General features: G+C 33.9%; 2 protein-coding genes across 2 annotated transcripts in view; one reads left to right on the top strand and one right to left on the bottom strand.

The window, feature by feature from the left end:
• Positions 1-4,458: 4,458 nt before the first annotated feature.
• rab15 (RAB15, member RAS oncogene family) lies at positions 4,459-14,026 on the bottom strand. The gene is made up of 7 exons (XM_024290443.2): positions 13,415-14,026; positions 8,772-8,832; positions 7,910-7,970; positions 7,639-7,716; positions 7,257-7,346; positions 5,605-5,670; positions 4,459-5,535 (listed from the first exon to the last, which is right to left on the bottom strand). Exons 1-7 carry the CDS (start codon positions 13,536-13,538, stop codon positions 5,374-5,376), a joined length of 642 nt encoding a protein of 213 aa, XP_024146211.1. The 5' UTR covers positions 13,539-14,026; the 3' UTR covers positions 4,459-5,373.
• A 615-nt stretch (positions 14,027-14,641) lies between these two features.
• Positions 14,642-19,368, top strand: part of fntb (farnesyltransferase, CAAX box, beta) — an 8,286-nt gene continuing 3,559 nt past the window's right edge. The window contains exons 1-8 of the mRNA XM_024291775.2: positions 14,642-14,939; positions 15,834-15,898; positions 17,159-17,231; positions 17,311-17,402; positions 17,921-18,067; positions 18,170-18,253; positions 18,481-18,567; positions 18,634-18,763. Of these exons, the coding sequence (XP_024147543.1) occupies positions 14,841-14,939; positions 15,834-15,898; positions 17,159-17,231; positions 17,311-17,402; positions 17,921-18,067; positions 18,170-18,253; positions 18,481-18,567; positions 18,634-18,763 (777 nt within the window). The 5' untranslated portion in view covers positions 14,642-14,840. The remainder of the gene's footprint in view (positions 14,940-15,833; positions 15,899-17,158; positions 17,232-17,310; positions 17,403-17,920; positions 18,068-18,169; positions 18,254-18,480; positions 18,568-18,633; positions 18,764-19,368) is intronic.

The raw sequence follows: 19,368 nt of genomic DNA, 5'->3' as shown, positions 1-19,368 counted from the left end.
TTTGCATCAATGGAGAGAGAATCTAAATAATAGAAAATGTTAGTTAAGACAAGCAGAGCTTATCCCACTCTCCCAGAACCAAAGTAACACAGTGAAAAGTGAAGCATTGTATCAATAACAACATTTAAAAGTATTAATTTTTGTCAAATTAAATGCTTAAGTTGCGTAACTCAACCTATTAATTTTATGAAAACTAATATTTTTAAATGTAACTATTTCAACATTTCTCTTTTGGCAGTGAATGTTGCATTCATGAGCAAAAGATATTTTTGTTTTACCAATAAAATCTTAACAATTAGACATGAAAAAGGCTCACTTTTGACTTTTTTGACGCATTTTTGAGTAACCCCTTAAAAAACCTGCTCTTGTGCATCCATATTTAAGAGAAAATTGGATGTTTTTTTCGTGAGAGAAAGGAAGACACGCTGCCGGCTCTAGGATATGGGCGGCAACCACATGCAGCGGTGGGCGGAGCTACAAGAATCGAGTCGTTTTACGTCCAGGTAGGGAAAAACTCACAAAAATGTACTAATTTTTCATAAATTATTTGTTTTTTAGTGTTCCAAAGGTAATATATGACCATATATATGGATATTTATCTCTCAAAGGCTTAAGAAAATCATGGTATGGCCCCTTTAAACAGAAAAAGAACTTTAAGTTCTTTTTTTTGTCAGTCTCATAAAAGAAAAATTAAAAAAAATCTGCTTCCTGCTTTACAATTCTACATTCCTGTTAGATATATTGAGCTCAAAAGTGGATTAAATAATAACTTTGAGGACAAACTTTCATTGGAAAATTCTATTTATATTTTGAACATGTTCTTGATGGAGGACGTATCCCAAGGGTCGATTTTAGGTCCTCTACTTTTGATACACGTTTCCTCTAGAGCAGGACTCTGCAACCTGCAGCTCTGGAGCCACATGTGGCTCTTAGGTTAAAATTAAATGTTTTAAGAAAAATTAAAAACTAACTGTACATAGAAAAAGAATAAATAGTAAAGTAAAAAAATGAATCAACTTAAACTTTATTTAACTCCTTCACAAACAGGTGTAGGATGGTATCAATCATTTACGGTACTTGAAATTCTCCATCAACACTTTATGGTTCATCAAGTTCATACTGACACATTTGGAATACATTTTTTTGCTTAATTTATCACAGAAAATCAATTTATTGTCAGCAACCACAACCAGATTTAAAGCTGTGTTAAGGTATAATCAACTGGATTATTATTTTATTTTTTTTGTACAAATTCAAGGATTTAAAGTGTGCCTTATGGTTTTAAATATGGAGGGGTCACTTGATTTACTCTGATTTAGTTTTGGTTGCTTATATTTAGGAATATGTGGCTAAAATGTGCCAGAAACAATAAAATAAATAGTTTTTTTGATGACTTTCCACTTCCTACTGCATTGATATAATCCTATGATGTAGGATGTCTTTTATTTTGAAAATTGAAGGAAGTCATCCAAAGCTCTGTCAAAAGTTTTAAACTATGTTTTTAAAAAGCTATTTTCTCTTCATGTTTATGTTTTATTAATGAAAAAAGGAGACTTTCACAGCTACGCTGATGATACCTGAATTTATATCACCGTGTCTCCTGATGACCCTATAAATACTCTTTTGAATTGTATTTTAGATAAAAAGTCGTGGATTCAGGGAACTTCTTACAGCACAACCAGGACAAAATGGAAGTTTTAATAATCTGTCCTGAAGACAAGACAGAGAGGATTTTACCAAAGCTGCAAAACTTTCTCAGAAACTTCTGTTTTACTCTGAATTGTATTGCAATGCCCTGCTCACTGGTTTACCTAAAAAAAGTTTTGCACGAGTTCTGACGAGGACCAGGGGGCGGGGTCACATTACAACCATTTTAAAATTTCTGCTTTGACGATTTTAGAATCAATTTTAAAATTCTTTTAATGGTTTATGCACGTTTTAATGATCTTATTTATGTGATTTGCTTTTAAATTTTATTAGGGGAGGCACCGTCTGCAGCAATGCATCATGATACTTCCACCCCCATGCTTCATTATCATATATAGCAGCTCATTTTTTTCCCTTTTAACCTAATATGAAAACAGTTTATCATCTTATCAGTTTGTGGAACGTGTTGCGAGGATATATGAGTCTTTTTTTCCAAATCTGTCGACTCAAATTATTTTTTTTGTAAATCACTGTAACTGCTGTCAGCCTCCATCTTTTTAAGGTCTTTTGTTTTGTGAAGATCATTGTAGAAACCTGTTTAAAGAGGCTGTTTTAATATATAACCTTCATTTTGAATGATGAACTAAAGAAAAAAAAAGGTTTTTCAAAATAAAAGCCCTTTTTCAAGCACATAATTTTTATTTTTACTTTTTTAGGTGTATTTTTTTTAAATCTAAGACTTTTCTGTAAGATACCTCCTCCCCGCCTGCGTATAATGCATATGCATGCGCTGTATAGGTCTCAGCATGCAGGGCAGCTCGTGTGTCTGCGCCTCGTGAGACAAACCCAGCCGTCACAGCTCTCACGCAGACAACAGCTCCGCATGAATATTCATCCTCCTGGTGAATTCACCAAAAAAGCTCTAATGAGTTCACAACTTTAACAGCTCAGACGAAGCGACGAGCAACAACCTAGCAGTTTTTTTTCCTGTTAGAAAGGGGAAAACAAAGCATCAAATCCAGATTTTTCCTTCAAATGTTTTTTTTAGAAAAAACAAAATAAAACGTCTAAAAGAGAAAATACATACAACTGCAATGTGACCTAAGCGTTTTCTGTTGTGAGGATAAGAGACCTATTGTACTTGCAGAATACTTGACATTTAGTAGACTCTCTGTTCAGACAGTGTCACAACAGCAAGCTGTTCAAAAACAAGTGAAAAAGAGATTTTTGTTGATCGACGACAGACAAAACAAATGGTTAGACAAGGATAAAGCTCAAAGATGACAAGCACAAAGATAGAAGACTTTATAATCCTGTCAAACATCTGCTTTTTGTCCTTTTAGTGATCAAAAATTAGAAAAAAAACAACAAAAAAGCATCTCAACCTATGAAAAGGCACACACTTTGATTCTAAATTCAAATTAAACTTTATTTATAAAGCAATTCTCCTGCTAAAAAGCACATCAAAGTGCTTTAAATAATAAAAGAATTAATAGTAGATAAAAAACATAGTAGTTAAAATATCAATCAGAATAAAAACGAATAAAAACACATAAAAATTCAGCACTCTTTGCTGATCAGGGGCTTTGGGGTGTTGCTGGAGCCTATCCCAACCATCATAAAGTCAAAGCAGGATAGACTCTCTGCTTAACTCAATATGGCAAATGCCCAAAAATGGTTTTAAACAGGTGAAGGGAGTTAAAATTCCCCCGAGCACACACTCCACAGAGATGGGATTTGAACCAAGAACCTTTATACTGGGTAGGGGCTTTGGGGTGTTGCTGGAGCCTATCCCAGCCATCATAAAGTAGGATAGTCTATCGGTCTTTACCAACTGCTCGCTAAATGTAGAATCACCATTTATAAGAAGAAACAATGGAGAATGCAGATGAGACGAGATTCAATGGATTTGGGATTTGAACCATCAACCTTTATGCTGCGAGACACAAAACCAGAAAGGGACTTTTAGAATCATTATGGCTAAAATAAATTAACAAAAGCTTAAGAAGGACCAAAAGAATGTCAACTCTCATATGGAAACTCTAATTTTTCCATATTATAATTTTAAAATATAAAAATTACAATTAAAAAAGCTAAATATGTTAAACATATAAGAATTAAACCAATTTCCAGCATTAAATTATATAAAAACAGTATTTTTTACAACAGAACTAAAGAAAACATTGAAATTTTATATAATTAGTGGACTTTAATTTATTTTTATAAAAAACCCAACGAAGGGTTAAAATGATTCATGTCTTATATATATGTTGAAGCAGGTTGTTATATATGTTTTGATTATCTCCTATTACTTACAATAATTCTTGTTTTTGCCGCTGTGTTACACATGGAAACATTTCTCTAATTGTTCATGTTTGAAACTGTGATGTCTGAGGGGACCTGAAGGCATCACGCTCTCATAAAATCACCTGTAAATAAGGAGGTAAACTCAGAAATCTGTGTTTGCTTTCAGTTCTTTTCCCTAATTCTGCTTCTGTTTAATTTCTAAAACTTTCCTGTTATTTGGATGAATACCTGGGGATGCAAAATATCCCAAGAGAGAAAAAAAATCCTTAGATTGGACTTTTTTAAAGAAAAAACTGCTTCCGTAATACAGTTTGTTGATTTTCTTTCATTATTATTTAGATTTTCTTGTGTTTTTTTTCTTTCCTGGAACCCTTAAATTGCTCTTAATCTGTCTTTACTTTATAAATAAAGGTTAAATAAACACAATATTTGTGTTAATTGAAGGTGTTTCTACCAAATCTAACAGTAGATTTTGAAATATATTAAAAAAAAACACCCCAGAGCTTTTTCTGTCTGCAGGATTTTACTCATAAACAACTGTTTTCAAGCATTTTGCATACATGAATATCCACAAAAACATTTAGCCCACAAAAAAGAAAAAAAAAAATCAGAAAAACAACTCTGTTTTCCAAGAGTTTACATCATACCGCCATGACACACACAGCACAGGTTAACACTTGCTTTCCGGAGCGTTTAGGAATATAAAGTTGCAAAAATGTACATTGTGTTCCTCTTCTGTGTGATTCAGTTTATCCCTTCAAGAGGCAACTCTGGTCATTTTTTATTACAGTCAAACGATTAATAACTTCACTGAAGTTGCTATCAGAGTAAAAAAAAAAGAAAAAAAAAAAGCAGAGAATCACATGCAAAGCTCTCATTTTTGCCCCTTGGTGAAACTAAAAACTTTCACAAAGCGAATACTTTTATATCATAATAATTAAAAAAAAAAAAGTACCCTAGTGGCCTTATTAATTTATAACGCTTTTATTATTTACAATGCAACACAGGCAACCCACAAAGAGACGGAACATAGAAAAATACCTTCTGTTTTGCTACAGAGAACCTGAATAGTTTTGCCATAAATCCGTTCGCCTTGCAGCGCCCCGGGCGGGGCCACATGAGGGTTTTTAAACCAATCCTCTGCTGTAAAGGCAGCTGCAGGTCCAACCAGGAGAAACTGGGAACGTTTCCTCAGAATGTGCTTTTTGTAATGTATTTGGCGCCCTCTTGTGGCGAAAAGGTGGAACTACTTTAAAACCATTCAGGAAAAAAGTGACATGAAAAAGACAAAAAAAAAGGGGGAATTTTTAATGAATTAAGAGCCAAATGTTTGCATTGAATTTGCCGTTTTGGCTCAGCTGAACATTCTTTGATGCTTTAGACCAAGAATTATTAATCAGCCTCCTAATAAAAATGGTTTCAACACCAGCATTGTTTGTGTTGGTCGCCGGCCGCTCCGTCGCAGAGCCCCTCCTCTTCCTCCAGGGCGGCGAGGTTGAGCTCGTCGGTGAGGGACATCCGGAGAAGGTCCAGGTCTTTCTTATTGGCTGCCAGGACTCGCTCGGCAAGCCGCGTGAACGTCTGAAACACAGAAAGGGGCGGAGTCACGCCGTCTTCTGACATTCTGGCTGTGAATTCCTTCATCCTCACCTCGGTGATGTTATGGTTGGTGAAGGCACTTGTCTCAAAGAAGTCCATTCCATAGTTCTGGGCGAGCTGGAGCACAAAAATTGATTTATTTAAACTTAGTGTCAGCATTTATAATTCAACAAGGTGTGATGTAAAATAAGAGCAGATGGTTTTGAAGGGATGAAACGAAACAAAGAAAAAGTTTTAATTCTAACATTTTACAGATTTGATGTAAAATTTGATTCTAAGGATTTTCAGATTATCCTGAACTTGTTTGTGGATTTGAGCATCATTATTTATAATCAAGGTGCATGCTGTCAAAAAAAATGCTCCTGATGAAAAGTTTGATATTTTTGGCGATTTTGAGTAAATTTTCAGCATTTCTGAGTGTTTCTTTATTGAAATCACTGTAAATCAGGACCAGACTAAAAAATTCCAGCTTAAAAAAATTGTATTTGTTCTATAGAAAATAGAATGGCGAGCTCCCTGCCGCTCTGCAGAAACTATGTCCTAAAAAACAACATTTTTTGTGGCTAATTATGATTAAAAACACAACTAGGAATTAGGAACTAGGTTTTACAGTAGATCAGAAGATGATCAAAGGAGAAAAAGTAATGTTTTTTCCACAGATGTCGAGGATCAAGCTCAATTGAGGTTTTATTTTGGCGTTCCTAATATTTGGCGTTAATATTTTAAGCTACATATTAGCTGTTTCGGCTAATTTAGGCTTTTTTTGCAGTTTTTTTAGGCTATTTTGCAGTTTAGCTATTTTTTTAGCTACATGCTAGCTATTTTGGCTAACCTAAGTGTTTTATATTTTTTATTTTTTGTTTGTTTTTTAGGCTAATTTGGCATTTAGTTAATATTTTAGCAGACTATAAGCTTTCAATGATTTCAGCTATTAACTTCTTGCGTTTTTAGTTATCAATTTCAGCCTCTTCAGCAGCCAAATTCAGCTTACAGCATTCACACTAGCATTACTGCAGGTAATACTATATATCTAGTTCATAATTATGTAAAAAAGTTACGGTTTTAAAGTAAAAAAATATATATTTTTAGAGTGTTCAATAAATGTTTATCCTGTTCAGATTGTGGTTTTCACCTGAGTTAAAGTATTTCCATGATCGTCTATATGTTGCATTTTTCTGAGTGTCCCAGGATAACATCTCATGTCCCAGAAATGGGTGGACTAAAGGCTAAGTATCCAGTATCATTATTATTTTTTAAAGTAATTTCTTGTTCTCAAATTCCTAATTTTTCAGTAATTTTCTAGCATCTTTTTGGATGTTCTTATGTTTTTATTTTCCATTTTGTTACATATACTACAGTTGAAAATAAAAGAAAAAAACTCTAATTTATCACGTGTTGAAATATTTTTATCTATTTTTAGTTAAAAATACTTTTACTATGTTGGATAAAAATGACCTGGCAAACATAATGGTGTAACTTTTTATAGAGAAAGTGTTCTAGAGTTAAATAGATACGTTTTTGACAGTGAGACGTAAAAGTTCTGAAAGACAACAAGTTGCCAGTCCATTCAAACATTGCAATTAATAATAATAAAACAAAAGTGTGGTCCTCATTTGAGGCCAAAAATCTGACGTGCACCCCTGTTTATATCCAATTTCTTACATTATTTTTGATTTTTTTTTTCAAAAATCTCCATGACTCACCTTGACTCCTTGCTCGGTGGCTACCTGCCTCTTGTCCACATCGTCTGACTTGTTTCCCACGAGGATCTTCTGGACCTTATCAGGAGCGTACTGCAATATATTCAGAGTGAAATGTCAAATCTGAGGAAATGATCTCACGATTAAAATTAGGAGGGAAGCACGTCCAGAGGAAATGATGTCCATAACGGATAAACTGCTATGATAAGGTAAAGTAAAGCCACTCTAGTATTATTAGAGTCTATATTTAATCAGAATTTGCAGCTCCGATGTCCTCCACGCTCAGATCTGTCACTCTGACCCGCTTTGAAATGTCAGCAGAAGACGTGCTGCTTTCCCGACGCCTCTCATTTTTATTTTTTTATTTTTTTCCCGTCTGACTCACCTCGTCCACATCGCTGGCCCACTTCATGATGTGCTGGAAGGATCGCTCGCTCGTGATGTCGTACACCAGGAAGATGCCCTGAAACAGACACAATCCTAAACTGAAGCCCTGATAAAAATACACATAAAATCATGGAAAACGGAGCATCTTCTCCACACGCTGATCTTAATTAGAACCAGAGTTATTCTTGTAGCTGTAACGAATGTAACATCAGAAACAGATTCGATTTGGATCCGTGACATTAACAGCGGCGACGGACGCTTCGATTCACCTGTGCTCGTCGGTAGTACTGCTTGGTGATGGTCTGGTACCGCTCCTGACCTGCCGTGTCCCTGCACAAAAATATATACATATATATATTAGCTTAAATACATTAAAACATTGTTGAGAAAATGATCCGTCAATCATTTTTCTTGATGTAAAGACACATTTCTACTCATTTCAATTAAAAACATTAACACTAAAGAGTATTTACACACAAGTTATATATTTCTTTATCAGATATAAACTTTTTGTATTATTATTTTCAGCTAAATCCAGTTTTTTAATGCAAAAAAAATATTTAAGTGGATTTTGTTGCAATATGCATGGCAAGATGTGTTTCAGTTCTTTGTGTGAAATGATGGAATTAATTGAATGATTAATTAAAATTATTTTTTGTTTGCAATTTAAAAAAAATGTATAAAACGTAAATGTATAAATGATTACAAAATACTTTTGTAAAATAATTTTATTTACTTTAATTAATTTGTAAAAGATGCAAATGGCAAACTAAACTAATAAACTTAAACTTTAGAAGTATTTTTCTGAAATGTGATTATATTTTTAAAAAATAGTTAATTAATGAATTATTAAAGTTTCATATTAGTTTTTTTTACTTTAATCGCAGCATCTTTGATAAATTATTGTTTTTTAATTTGATGAGATTAATACTAATACTATTAATACTACTAATTTCAAAAACATCCAAATTAATCCAAAAATGTGTGTAAACGTTTCAGAATCTGGTTATTTTATTGTTCCTATATTTGCCACAAACTTGATTTATTAAAAAAATTAAAGAAAAAAATCATCATTTTGAGCACTAATTATGATTTATGCTATAAATCCTTTTATTTTTTTTATTTTCTCACCATATCTGAATCCGCACTTTGACTCCGTCTATTACCAGCGTCTTCATTTTAAAGTCGACTCCTGCAGGACAGAAGATCATCAGAACATCTTTCAACGAGAAAACACCAGACAGAACTATCAAAATAAAAGACGTTTTCTTAAGCAGCCACGTTGGACTCACAGTAGAACAAATTTGTTTGTTTTTCCCTCCAAAGATGAGACTAATTCGATAAAAGTAGAACAGCCTCAGGCTCCTTCTCCTGCTGCTGCTGCTGCTGCTGCACACTTTAATCCCTGAGAAATCACTTATCTGTTCGTCTCAATGAACCTGCCACCTGCAGCACACAGAGGACCATCGATTGTCTTCTGCAGACTCAACTGTCCGCTCAAAGCAGAATGTTTCGAACCTTTTACAAAAACCATCTAAATAAATCTAAATAAATAACTCCAAACTCAACTTCTTGGGTTGGAATTTTCCTCCAATTACAACCAACAGGCTGCAACCCAAAAACCTTATATTTTTTTCTGCTTTCAGTCTTTGTATTTTTGCATTAAAAGTTTACATTTCAGGTTTTCATGTGGGAACATTCATTTATTATGCTAAATAATTGTTCTTAAAGTCTCACTCCGATGTTTTTTGAGCTATTTTAAAGTGTTCCCAGTGGTCTTTTCAGAATGAACACTTTAGATTTAGGTTCCACAAAACACTCAATATAATGTTGACAAGGATAAATAATGCATTTGATGCACTTTTGACTGTTTTTATTGTTTTAAATAGTGTTCAAACTAAACAAAACTAAACTAAAAGTTTATTAATATGCTCTTTGCAGACAATGGTCTCACTTTAGATGTTAATAATCCTTACTAAGTATGTCAATAAACCTTATTTGGCTTATTGTGCTAATAAATGTCTTATAAACACAATAATAATGTTTGTTAATATGTTAATTAAGCTTGATGAGGAATCTCATTATAGAGAGTTACCAAATTTTGCTATGTTTTTTTTCTAAAATCTAGAACAGTTTCTGCAGTCGTAAACTAAAAATTCACTTCTGAGTTTCGGACCATTTGTGTGGAGCAACTCCGCCCCCTTTTCCCGTTACCCATAACGGATGCTAGGCTCGGATATGCTCGTTTGAGCAAACGCTTTCAAAAGGTTGTAAGCTCAAATCCACAGTCAAGTTCCAGCAATTTCCATATTGCTGGGCAATATGGAAATATATATATATATATATATATATATAAAACGAAAAATTACAATAAAGTATATTTTTCAGCTAGTGCTGGGCAATATGGAAAAAAATTGTATAACATGATGATTTTAAATTAATTTATATCCCAATAACAATATATCACGATAAAGTATATTTTCTATTAGTGCTTGACAATATGAAAAAATGATATTAATTATTTTATATCACGATAACAATATAGATCATAATATACCACAATAAAGTATATTTTCAGCTAGCGCTGGACAATATAGAAAAAATTTTATATCATAAAAGAAATTATTTATAATGATATATGTCACTATACACCACAATTAGGTTTATTTTCAGTTATTAAAAAAAAAGACAAAAATGTCATTACTTACATTTCTCTGACTTCATTTTTTTTAAGTAACTTGTTACTGAATAGTTACTAATGAGAAATATTGAAAAATGTTTTTTAAAAAAGTTAAAAACACAATTTTCATAGTAGGGCGTCTTAAAATTATTCATGAGTTTAGAAAATCAGATTATAATTGACTTTCCGTACTCTAACAGCGAAAACATGAGCAGCACCAGAGGAACGAGCAGCGGCTGGCTGAGCGCATCAGCAGACGTGACCCTGAAGACAGCAGCTTATTGAGATGTGATGTAGAGGCGTGTCAGTCGGGTATTTTATGGGCGATTTGACAGCAGAGAGCTCCAAAAGGGTTATTAGACCAGCGAGGAAGGTTAGAACCTCGCCCCAAAAGTAAATCACCTCAACAGCCCACTAAAGACCAACAAACCGTGACCTGTGAAATAAAACAAGACATCTCAATAGGAAGAGAGTCGGTTTTTACACGAAAATGAATACATTTGGCTGGATTTTTATTTTTGCAATTAGTTTTGTCATAATTACACTTTTTACTGATGTTGAAAAAATTAGATTCATTGAAACATCAACAAGAGAAGGATAAAATCTATATTTTAAGCCTTTTTATGGCTTAAAAATAAATAAATTGTTATAAATACTTAAATCTATTTGACCCAAAGCTTTTGGCTCAAAAAAGAAAGAAAACTACTGAAAGTTACAAGCAAAGGTGACAAATTATGACAGTTAATTCACGTTTATGGTGAAAAAATGGATGAAATAAAATGGATTTGATCAAAATAAAAGCTGGTTTTGTTCTGATAACTTATTTAGAACGAACCCCACCTGCAAAACTGCATGAAAAACTATTTTTTTAAGACTTCAGCTTAAAAAATATCAAAATATTTTTTAAAATCTACTTTTACACCAAAGGATAAAACACCAGGATTGTATTCAAAAGTCTGATTGGTGTGATGTTCTAGGGTCCACATGCTAATTCTCTCACTGCTTTTCATCCTTTTTTTCCGGTAAATGAGGAGATCTAATGAATAAGTTAGTGAAAGAGAAGATTCATTGCTCTCTATTTCTGAAAGTTCCTGTCCTTATTCTCTGTTGGATGTTGCAGAATGCTGTTATAACTGAAGAACTTCAAAATAAAAGACATTTTATTTAAAGAAACACGAGAAAAGTTTGGAAACTTTTTGAAAAAAAATACTCTAATCTTCCAAAAATACACTTTAATTAAAATCTGATTCAATTCTTTAATTTCAGGAACAAATTTAACACTTTAGTTCATGTTTATAGGTGCATTGCAAAGGCTAACCGCCCCACCCCCGCTCTCCCTATTTGCACCTGGTCGGAGCTGCACGTAAAAAAAACTTTTCTTCAAAAAGGTGGCTTTTCTGTTGCTTTATATCCATAGCAACCATTTTATTTTTGGGTTGCCTGGAGGTGACAAACACGTCTGTGTCAGTTTTAAAATAATCGGCAAAAGTAAATTTTCGGATGTCCTTGGCAACAGAGGTTTTTTGTCAGCCACGCCCACATTGCTAATATAGTTGTGGCGTATGGCATATCATTTTATTTAGCTTGAGCCAGGGATTTATATAATACAATTTCACAATATTCAAAAAAATAATGTGTGTACAACAAGGGAAAATGTCACTTTTGTTAGATTGCCAGGCTAACTTTAAAACTATTTTTCCCCCAAGTAGCTTCATAAAAATGCTTAAAGACTTAGGAGGTGGCAGATTGAAAACCATAGGGCTTTTAATTTATAGATTGTTTTTTTTAACACTACAATGTCAATATATGAACATAAACACATTTAAAACTTAGAAACAAAAAAATTAGCTACATTATTAAATGAAGAAATATGAAAGTGAAACAAAGTAATAACACATAAATATTCAAAGTTTTGTATAATTTAACAAAAGTGAAATATTTTCTTGTTTTTATTATTTTTCGTGAATTAAAATATAAACAAATCTCATCATAAAGGGTATTTAAATGTGGTTTGGTTTTAAAATTTTACTTTTCACTTGCCCAGGATTATTAATATGGTAAACACTAAATTAAACAATCTTTCATGTAAAATTAAACCCAGAAATAATGTGTTTTTGTTTCTAATTTGACCAGAATTTATAGAAGGTATTTTTTTTTGGGAGAAAATAGAAGATAGGGACCTGTTCTTGCAGACTTGAGCTGGTGGCTTGTGTGTGAAATCTTGTTAAAATTGCTAAAAAAAAAAAGATTGTTTTTTTATCCCATGTTGTTGGGAAAATGCCACCAAGCTGCAGATCTTGTGGCCATCCCATAATACTTTCTTTGGAGATCTTCAACACTTGGGTTTTGGTTTTGTTATCATAAAAAAGTTTGGGCCCGTTTCATTTGCTGGTTTCTCCCACTGTGATGTCATGTTGTTTTTTTGTTTTTTTAATCGGAGTGAGAGGTCGTGTGCTAAGTCAAAGATTCTTTTTCACCACGTACTACTTGGTGCATGAAAAGTTGTTGATTTTTTTGAGTAATAGACAGAGGAGAGAATATATAATGCATACAGAAAAAGATAAATTGTTGGAATTAATTTACATCGATTTGTAATATGATGGGTATTAAAAGGTTTGTTTTATCTACACCCACTCACTTAATTTTTCATAAAAACAGAGAAATTAAAAAATAAAAGTACAAAATAAATGGACTTTTCACCTTCAATGAGTACATTCTCTGTTCTTCTACATTTTTCTAGGGGGTCATTTGACTCTATGGGTGTCACATTTGACTAATCCAGCCTTCGAAAAGCTGCTTTTACTCTGAAAAGTCAATAGACAAATCCAGGTGAGGAGGTTGTTCAAACATGGAGCCACACAAAACATTTAATTGTCAACCTAAAACTTGAAGTCCTGACATGGATTTGAACTGAATCGACACTGTAATAAAAATTCAATTTATTCAAAGCTTTTCTAAACAAATGAAAATGTATTTATTTATTTTTGTGGGGACAGCATTCAAAATTTCAGAGAATAAATATATATATGCGTTTTAAATATATACACGAATAATATGAAGAAATAAATGAATACATTTGGGGGTGGAAGCTTACCGATAGTCGAGATGTGAGAAGGGTGAAATTCGTTGTCTGTGAATCGACACAACAAACATGTTTTCCCGACCCCAGAATCCCCGAGCAGCAGGAGTCGGAAGAGCACGTCGTACTGCTTAGCCATGTTGGTTGTAATGACGGATTTTTTCTATTAAATAATTGCAATTATTAATTTTTTTCAAATTAAGAATCGAGAAGGCTAACTGGGCAGTGAATGGCCAATCCCTTCCCGCCTCCTTCCCATGTCTGCTCGGCCGGTCAGCAGAGGATCCCCATGAGGCCGGGGCTGAGCTCGGTCTCCTCCCGCGGTGCTGATGCTGCGGGGCCGGTCAGCACAACAAAACAGACGCGCTTCCAGTGGGTGCGGTGGTGGAGCTCCGGAGAGGCGCAGGGGGAAGATGCGGTTCCGGTCAGGATTTTCAGCATAAAACCGGAAACAGTTTATGTAAATTATTATTACCAGTATTTTTCAGCTACTGTCCTTATACAAGATTTCTAAAATAAATAAATGAATAAATAAATAAATAAATAAATATATTGATACCCCAATCGTGCAAAAACAAAAACACTTTATTTTCTTTGTGAGCATTTTTACCAAATTTATGACAAAATAGTAAATTTAAAAACACATTCACAGCTTAGTTGTCTACACACATTGAATGTTAACACTTCGTTATCTCCCCTATCTCTAAAACAAATATATATTTTTAATTTCTTTATTTCTTTTTATTTCCACAAAACAACAAAAACAAAATATTTTGCACAAGTTCTGCTAGAAGGGAATTGAAATGGAACAGAAAATAAAAATCTGCCGGTTTTACATTCTATGGACAAGTAAACAATTTTTAATATGTATATTAACATATGAATGAAATTGCATATATCATTTTTAAAAATAAAATTGCTACCACATGTAAACATCCTACACTTCTCTATTCACAAATGTATGTTCCTTATATATATGGATAACTTTGAAGGGAAATAATCACAGTTTAGATCAGTTTAGAATAATTTATTGGTAATAAATAAAAATTTACATACTTTTGTTCCCCCAACTTTTATTTTGAAAGACAATCCTAACAATATCTGACTTGACCCAGATAAACGACGAAAATTACTGGTTTCTGCGCCTCCCCGATGCTTCGTAGTAGTACTTTACCAAAACTCTGATTTAAAAAAATGATGCAAAGCTTACACACACGCAACAATGACAAATATGCAGCTGAGGTGAGTTGCATTTTTCCGCGATAACGATTTAAAGAAGTTTGTCCTTCAAGGCCCGCCGTAGCCTCTCACCACAGCTGCCGCCCGTGCTTCCGGCCACTCGACAGGAAGTGTATGGGGAGAAGTATCAAAACAAGGCAGCTCCACCAACATTAGTGCTTCATTCCACGTTTGTCCGTTGCCTGCGGGTCCTGTCATAACCATGGATGGTGTGTCGGCTGTTCTAAGGTCTTTCAGTGAACAACTGGCCGCAGAAACGTTCATCGATGACGGGGTGGAGACGGTCACTTCAGTGGATCAAGTAAGACGCAAATTAGCTTAGTTAGCTACTGTGGCTAACAATGCTGGTAGATGTTTGTCTGAGTGTTTATTAAGAACTTTTTCTTTGCCCAAGTGTTTTATTACCATTTTTTTTGTTTAATAAAAAAATATTTATTGATTTGATAAATAAATATGATACAGTTGATCACAGATGGGGGTTAGCTAGCATAAAATTGTCAGATTTAGTAAAACTTTTAAGGCAACACCATCTCGGTTATTTGTGATTTTTTTTTAAGATATATTAGTAATACACTGAGTAGGTCTCTTTGGAGCGCTAGCACATACTTAAAAAATATTATCTAAAGAAAAAAAATCTAACTTTGTTGTTAAAAGGGGACTAAACTATTGAAGAAAATAAAAACAAACAAAAAAACCTTAGAGACAAAAAACACAAGTTGAGTTATTAATGAAAACAGCATAACTCAAAAATCTCACCAAAAAGTAACTTTCCCTAAATGGAAAATCCAATAATTGGGTTGAATAAATAACAGAAGTGTATTTGTAATACATCTATTGTTATTTATTTATTTTCAAAGCACCCCGTAGTGAAAATTACGATAAATGCCAAAATTCATCCAGAGAATGTGAAAACGTTCACTTTTTCTTAGTTTTTTTTCTGTTTGTTTTTTTCAAATCAAGTCAAATTTTACAATTAAACTCAGTTTTTGTTGATGGCAAAACCAAACAAAGAAGAGGTTAAACTTGAATAGTCATATATATATATATATATGTATGTAAAAGTCAAATGTTATTATGTTCCATGTTCATGACACATCTATTAGAAATTGTCTAGATAACTACGTTATTTACTTTTTAAAAATGTGGAAATATTTTAATAACACATCATCTGCTCTTTTTTCTTTTTGTGTTCTAGAAAAAAGTGGAGACCAGCATTAAGGAAGTAATCAGTGTTTACAAACAAATTCACAGCTTACCTGAGTAAGTACACCCATTTTCTGTAGAAACTTTCCTTTTTACAGTAATAAATCAATCTTCTGGAGGTTGCTAAAACCACAATTACTATTCACATATTTCTGCTAAGTCTCGAACTTGAAGCTACTATAATATTTAATTCCAGATTGACCTGGCTGGTGTACTAAGTGCAATAAACTATTGTTTTTTTTTGTTTTTTTTTAATACGACGAGCTAAATAATAGTCTTTGCTTTCTTATCTAAGTTCCAAATAATTGTGTATTTTATTTACATCAGCGATAGACAATTTATTGTTATTCATTAATTTAGATGAGACTCCAACAGGTTTAAAATACGGTTCCTCCCACAAATCTGCAGGAGAATTCAGATATTTTGTCTGATAGATATCGGTGATTATTCACCACATTATAATAACCTGTGCAAATCTGATCACAAACTACATTTTTCTCAAACTGAAACCATTTTGTTTGCTATTTACTGAGTGTTGAGCCACATTTCTCTGTTATGTTTTACAGAAAAGGTTTAACTGAATTATTGCAGCTTTTACTGAACAAAAATGACACCTGAAACCACAAATAATCAAATTACTCAAACTGAAAGGGACATGTAGTTCTAAAAAAACAGAACATAAGGATAATGTGCTCTTTAAATGTCATTGTGTATACTTTACAGCAGAACTCTGCAAAATTCTTCCTGTTTTTTTTTTTTTTAAAGTGTCTCCTCTGTTTTTAATCAACATGTGCCAAAAGTGTCTTTTTTTTACTCCTCGGCGTTACGGCGACAGCTCGGAAAGGCTCGGTAGCCGTTCTCCAAATGTCACGTTGTTCAGCCCACATCCTCGCCGCTATCAGCTGTCATCTCCTCTCTGTGGGATGACTCAGCTCATTTCTATGACGACTGCTCGGCTTGTTTTCTCCTGAAGCTGCAGGTGGTACAGAAATGCTGCAGCAATAATGCAATTAGGGAGACGTATGCATACATTTAATGGAGCGCGGCTCGTTCAGCTTTTTTGTTTACATTTGTTGGAATTTATAAAAGTTCAGTGGATGTAATTGAATAAAAAAATGATTCTATTGTTTTATAAAACCAAAAGTAACTTGTTTTACCTTTGTAATGTGAATTCAATTTATATTTTAGCTAATACTGTGTTTATTAGTGTTAAAACTATTTAAAATGTAGTGAAATGTGCAATTTAGTGTAATTTTTTAACGTTTTTTGTGTCTTTTTCTCTTTCTCCTGGTGTTTATTTTGCATTTTCTCTTACAGACCAACATTGTTGCGGGATCAGCACTATCAATATCTCAAAAAGGGCTTACGTCACCTATCAGATGCCTACGAGGTTAAAAAAAATCATTTAGAGTCACTTAAATTGTAGGATTCTAAAAAAAACTCATTGACATAATTGTTTTTGTGTGTAGTGTCTGGATGCTAGCAGACCGTGGCTTTGCTTCTGGATCCTTCACAGTCTGGAGTTGCTGGAGGAACCGGTTCCTTCAGCGATCGCCTCAGAGTGAGTCACACATACGATCTGGCAACACTTTCATGCCGAGTCTGAAGACTTTATCACTTTAAGTCACATTCAGCTCTGAAATCAGTCATTTTTACTGAACAATCTGCATTAATATGACTTTTACTGCTCCTTATTGATTCAAATGTCTAATCCTGATCGTTTTCTGCCTTTAAAAATCACCTTTACAAACCTCCTGATACTTTTCTTAATTATTTTGTTAACATTTTTGACACAATTTGATTAAATATTGATCTTATTTTTCTATTTTACATCCATAACTATTTTTTTTAATCATGCAACAGTTTAAATATAACTATAGTAATAAAATAAACAAAAATTGAACTTTTTTTGCATTAAATAAAAAATTCTCAGACTGAAAACTCACCAAAAGCATCAAATTTGACTGAAATAAATCTTAAAAATATATTTAAAGGAAAATGATTGATAATTCTTTATGATTCTTAAATAGAAAGGTAAAAACACACTCCCAAATAACGCCCCTCTCCTCTTCTCCTCAGTGTTTGTCAGTTCCTGGCTCGTTGTCAGAGCCCGACGGGCGGCTTTGCCGGCGGACCGGGGCAGTACGCTCACCTGGCGCCGACCTACGCCGCCGTCAACGCCCTCTGCATCATCGGCACAGAGGAGGCCTACAGTGTTATAGACAGGTGAGGCAGATGCAGGCTCCCAGACTTCTTTGTGATCTAGTCTTCAGCTCAAGCAGCTTTCTGTCGTATCTGCTGAGGATCTCCTTCCTTCCTTTCCTGCAGAGAGAAGCTGCTGGACTTCCTGTGGTCGCTGAAGCAGCCGGATGGCTCGTTCGTGATGCACGTTGGAGGGGAAGTGGATGTCAGGTGAGACGACACATAGTTGTGTACATTATTAGTTACGGTTTGGATTTGGGGGTAATTGTGTTAATAGAGGGATGATAGGAAATCAGTGGAGGCTTACTTCTGCGCCAACAGTCAGTTGTTTGATTTTGGCTAAAAACTGCACAATCACAACTAAAAGAACACTTTTAAAGTAGATCAAAAGATGATCAAAGTGTCTAAGAATCTTTTTTTTTTATATATATTTGCAGAAGTGTATACTGTGCAGCCTCCGTAGCCTCACTCACAAACATTCTGACTCCCAAGCTGTTTGAAGATTCAACCAGCTGGATCCTCAGGTACGTTAGCAGCAGGAAAAACTACATTTGGAGGAGTTTTTTTGTTAATGTTCTTTGGTGCTGCAGGTGTCAGAACTGGGAAGGCGGTCTGAGTGGAGTTCCAGGTTTGGAGGCTCACGGCGGTTACACGTTCTGCGGCACCGCTGCACTCGTCATCCTGGGGAACGAACACATGCTGGATCTGAAAGCCTTACTGGTGAGCGGCCCAAATGTTAGTGATTCATAGATGACTGCAGTTCCTACTTTCACCTGTAGATAGAGCTGCCACAAAACAATTCTTTTAGTAATCGACTAATCAGAGATTATTTTTTCCGATTAGTCGACTAATGTGCAAACTGGAAGTAAAACACATCTTAACCATCATTAGCTTTAAATTAACTAAAAACTAGATATATAGCACTACCTGTGATGATACTAGTGTGATGCTAGTGCTGATCGCTGAAAACACTGAAGCTGATAGCCGGCTAAAATGTTATTTAAATGCGAAATTAGCCTAAAAAACAGAAAAAAGTTGTCCAAAACAGCTAGCATCTAGCAGAAATATTAGCTTGACTCCAAAATAACCTAAAAAACTGAAAAAAAATCCCCAATTAGCCAAAAATAATTTGCATTATTAGCTAAACTCAAAATTAGTGTAAAAACTAAAAAAACTGCTAAATTAGCCAAAATAGCTAGCATGTAGCTGGAATATTAACTAAGTTCCAAAATAGCCTAAAAACTGAAAAAAAATCTAAATTATCTTAAATAGCCAGCATGTTGCTGACATATTAGCTAAACTCCAAATTAGCCTAAAAAACAGAA

This window comes from Oryzias melastigma, linkage group LG24 (assembly GCF_002922805.2).
Source record: "Oryzias melastigma strain HK-1 linkage group LG24, ASM292280v2, whole genome shotgun sequence".
NCBI lineage: Eukaryota > Metazoa > Chordata > Actinopteri > Beloniformes > Adrianichthyidae > Oryzias > Oryzias melastigma.
Note: the sequence above shows the minus strand (reverse complement) of the source record. Positions and strands in the feature narration are given on the sequence as shown.

What these genes read in the sequence shown, in the direction of transcription:
- rab15 (XM_024290443.2), bottom strand. Translation starts at nt 13,538, where the DNA reads ATGGCTAAGCAGTACGACGTGCTCTTCCGACTCCTGCTGCTCGGGGAT. An exon ending in AGTACTACCGACGAGCACAG is followed by an intron (nt 7,717 to 7,909) that starts GTGAATCGAAGC and finishes TGTCTGTTTCAG; the next exon opens with GGCATCTTCCTGGTGTACGA. An exon ending in CCAACCATAACATCACCGAG is followed by an intron (nt 5,536 to 5,604) that starts GTGAGGATGAAG and finishes TCTGTGTTTCAG; the next exon opens with ACGTTCACGCGGCTTGCCGA.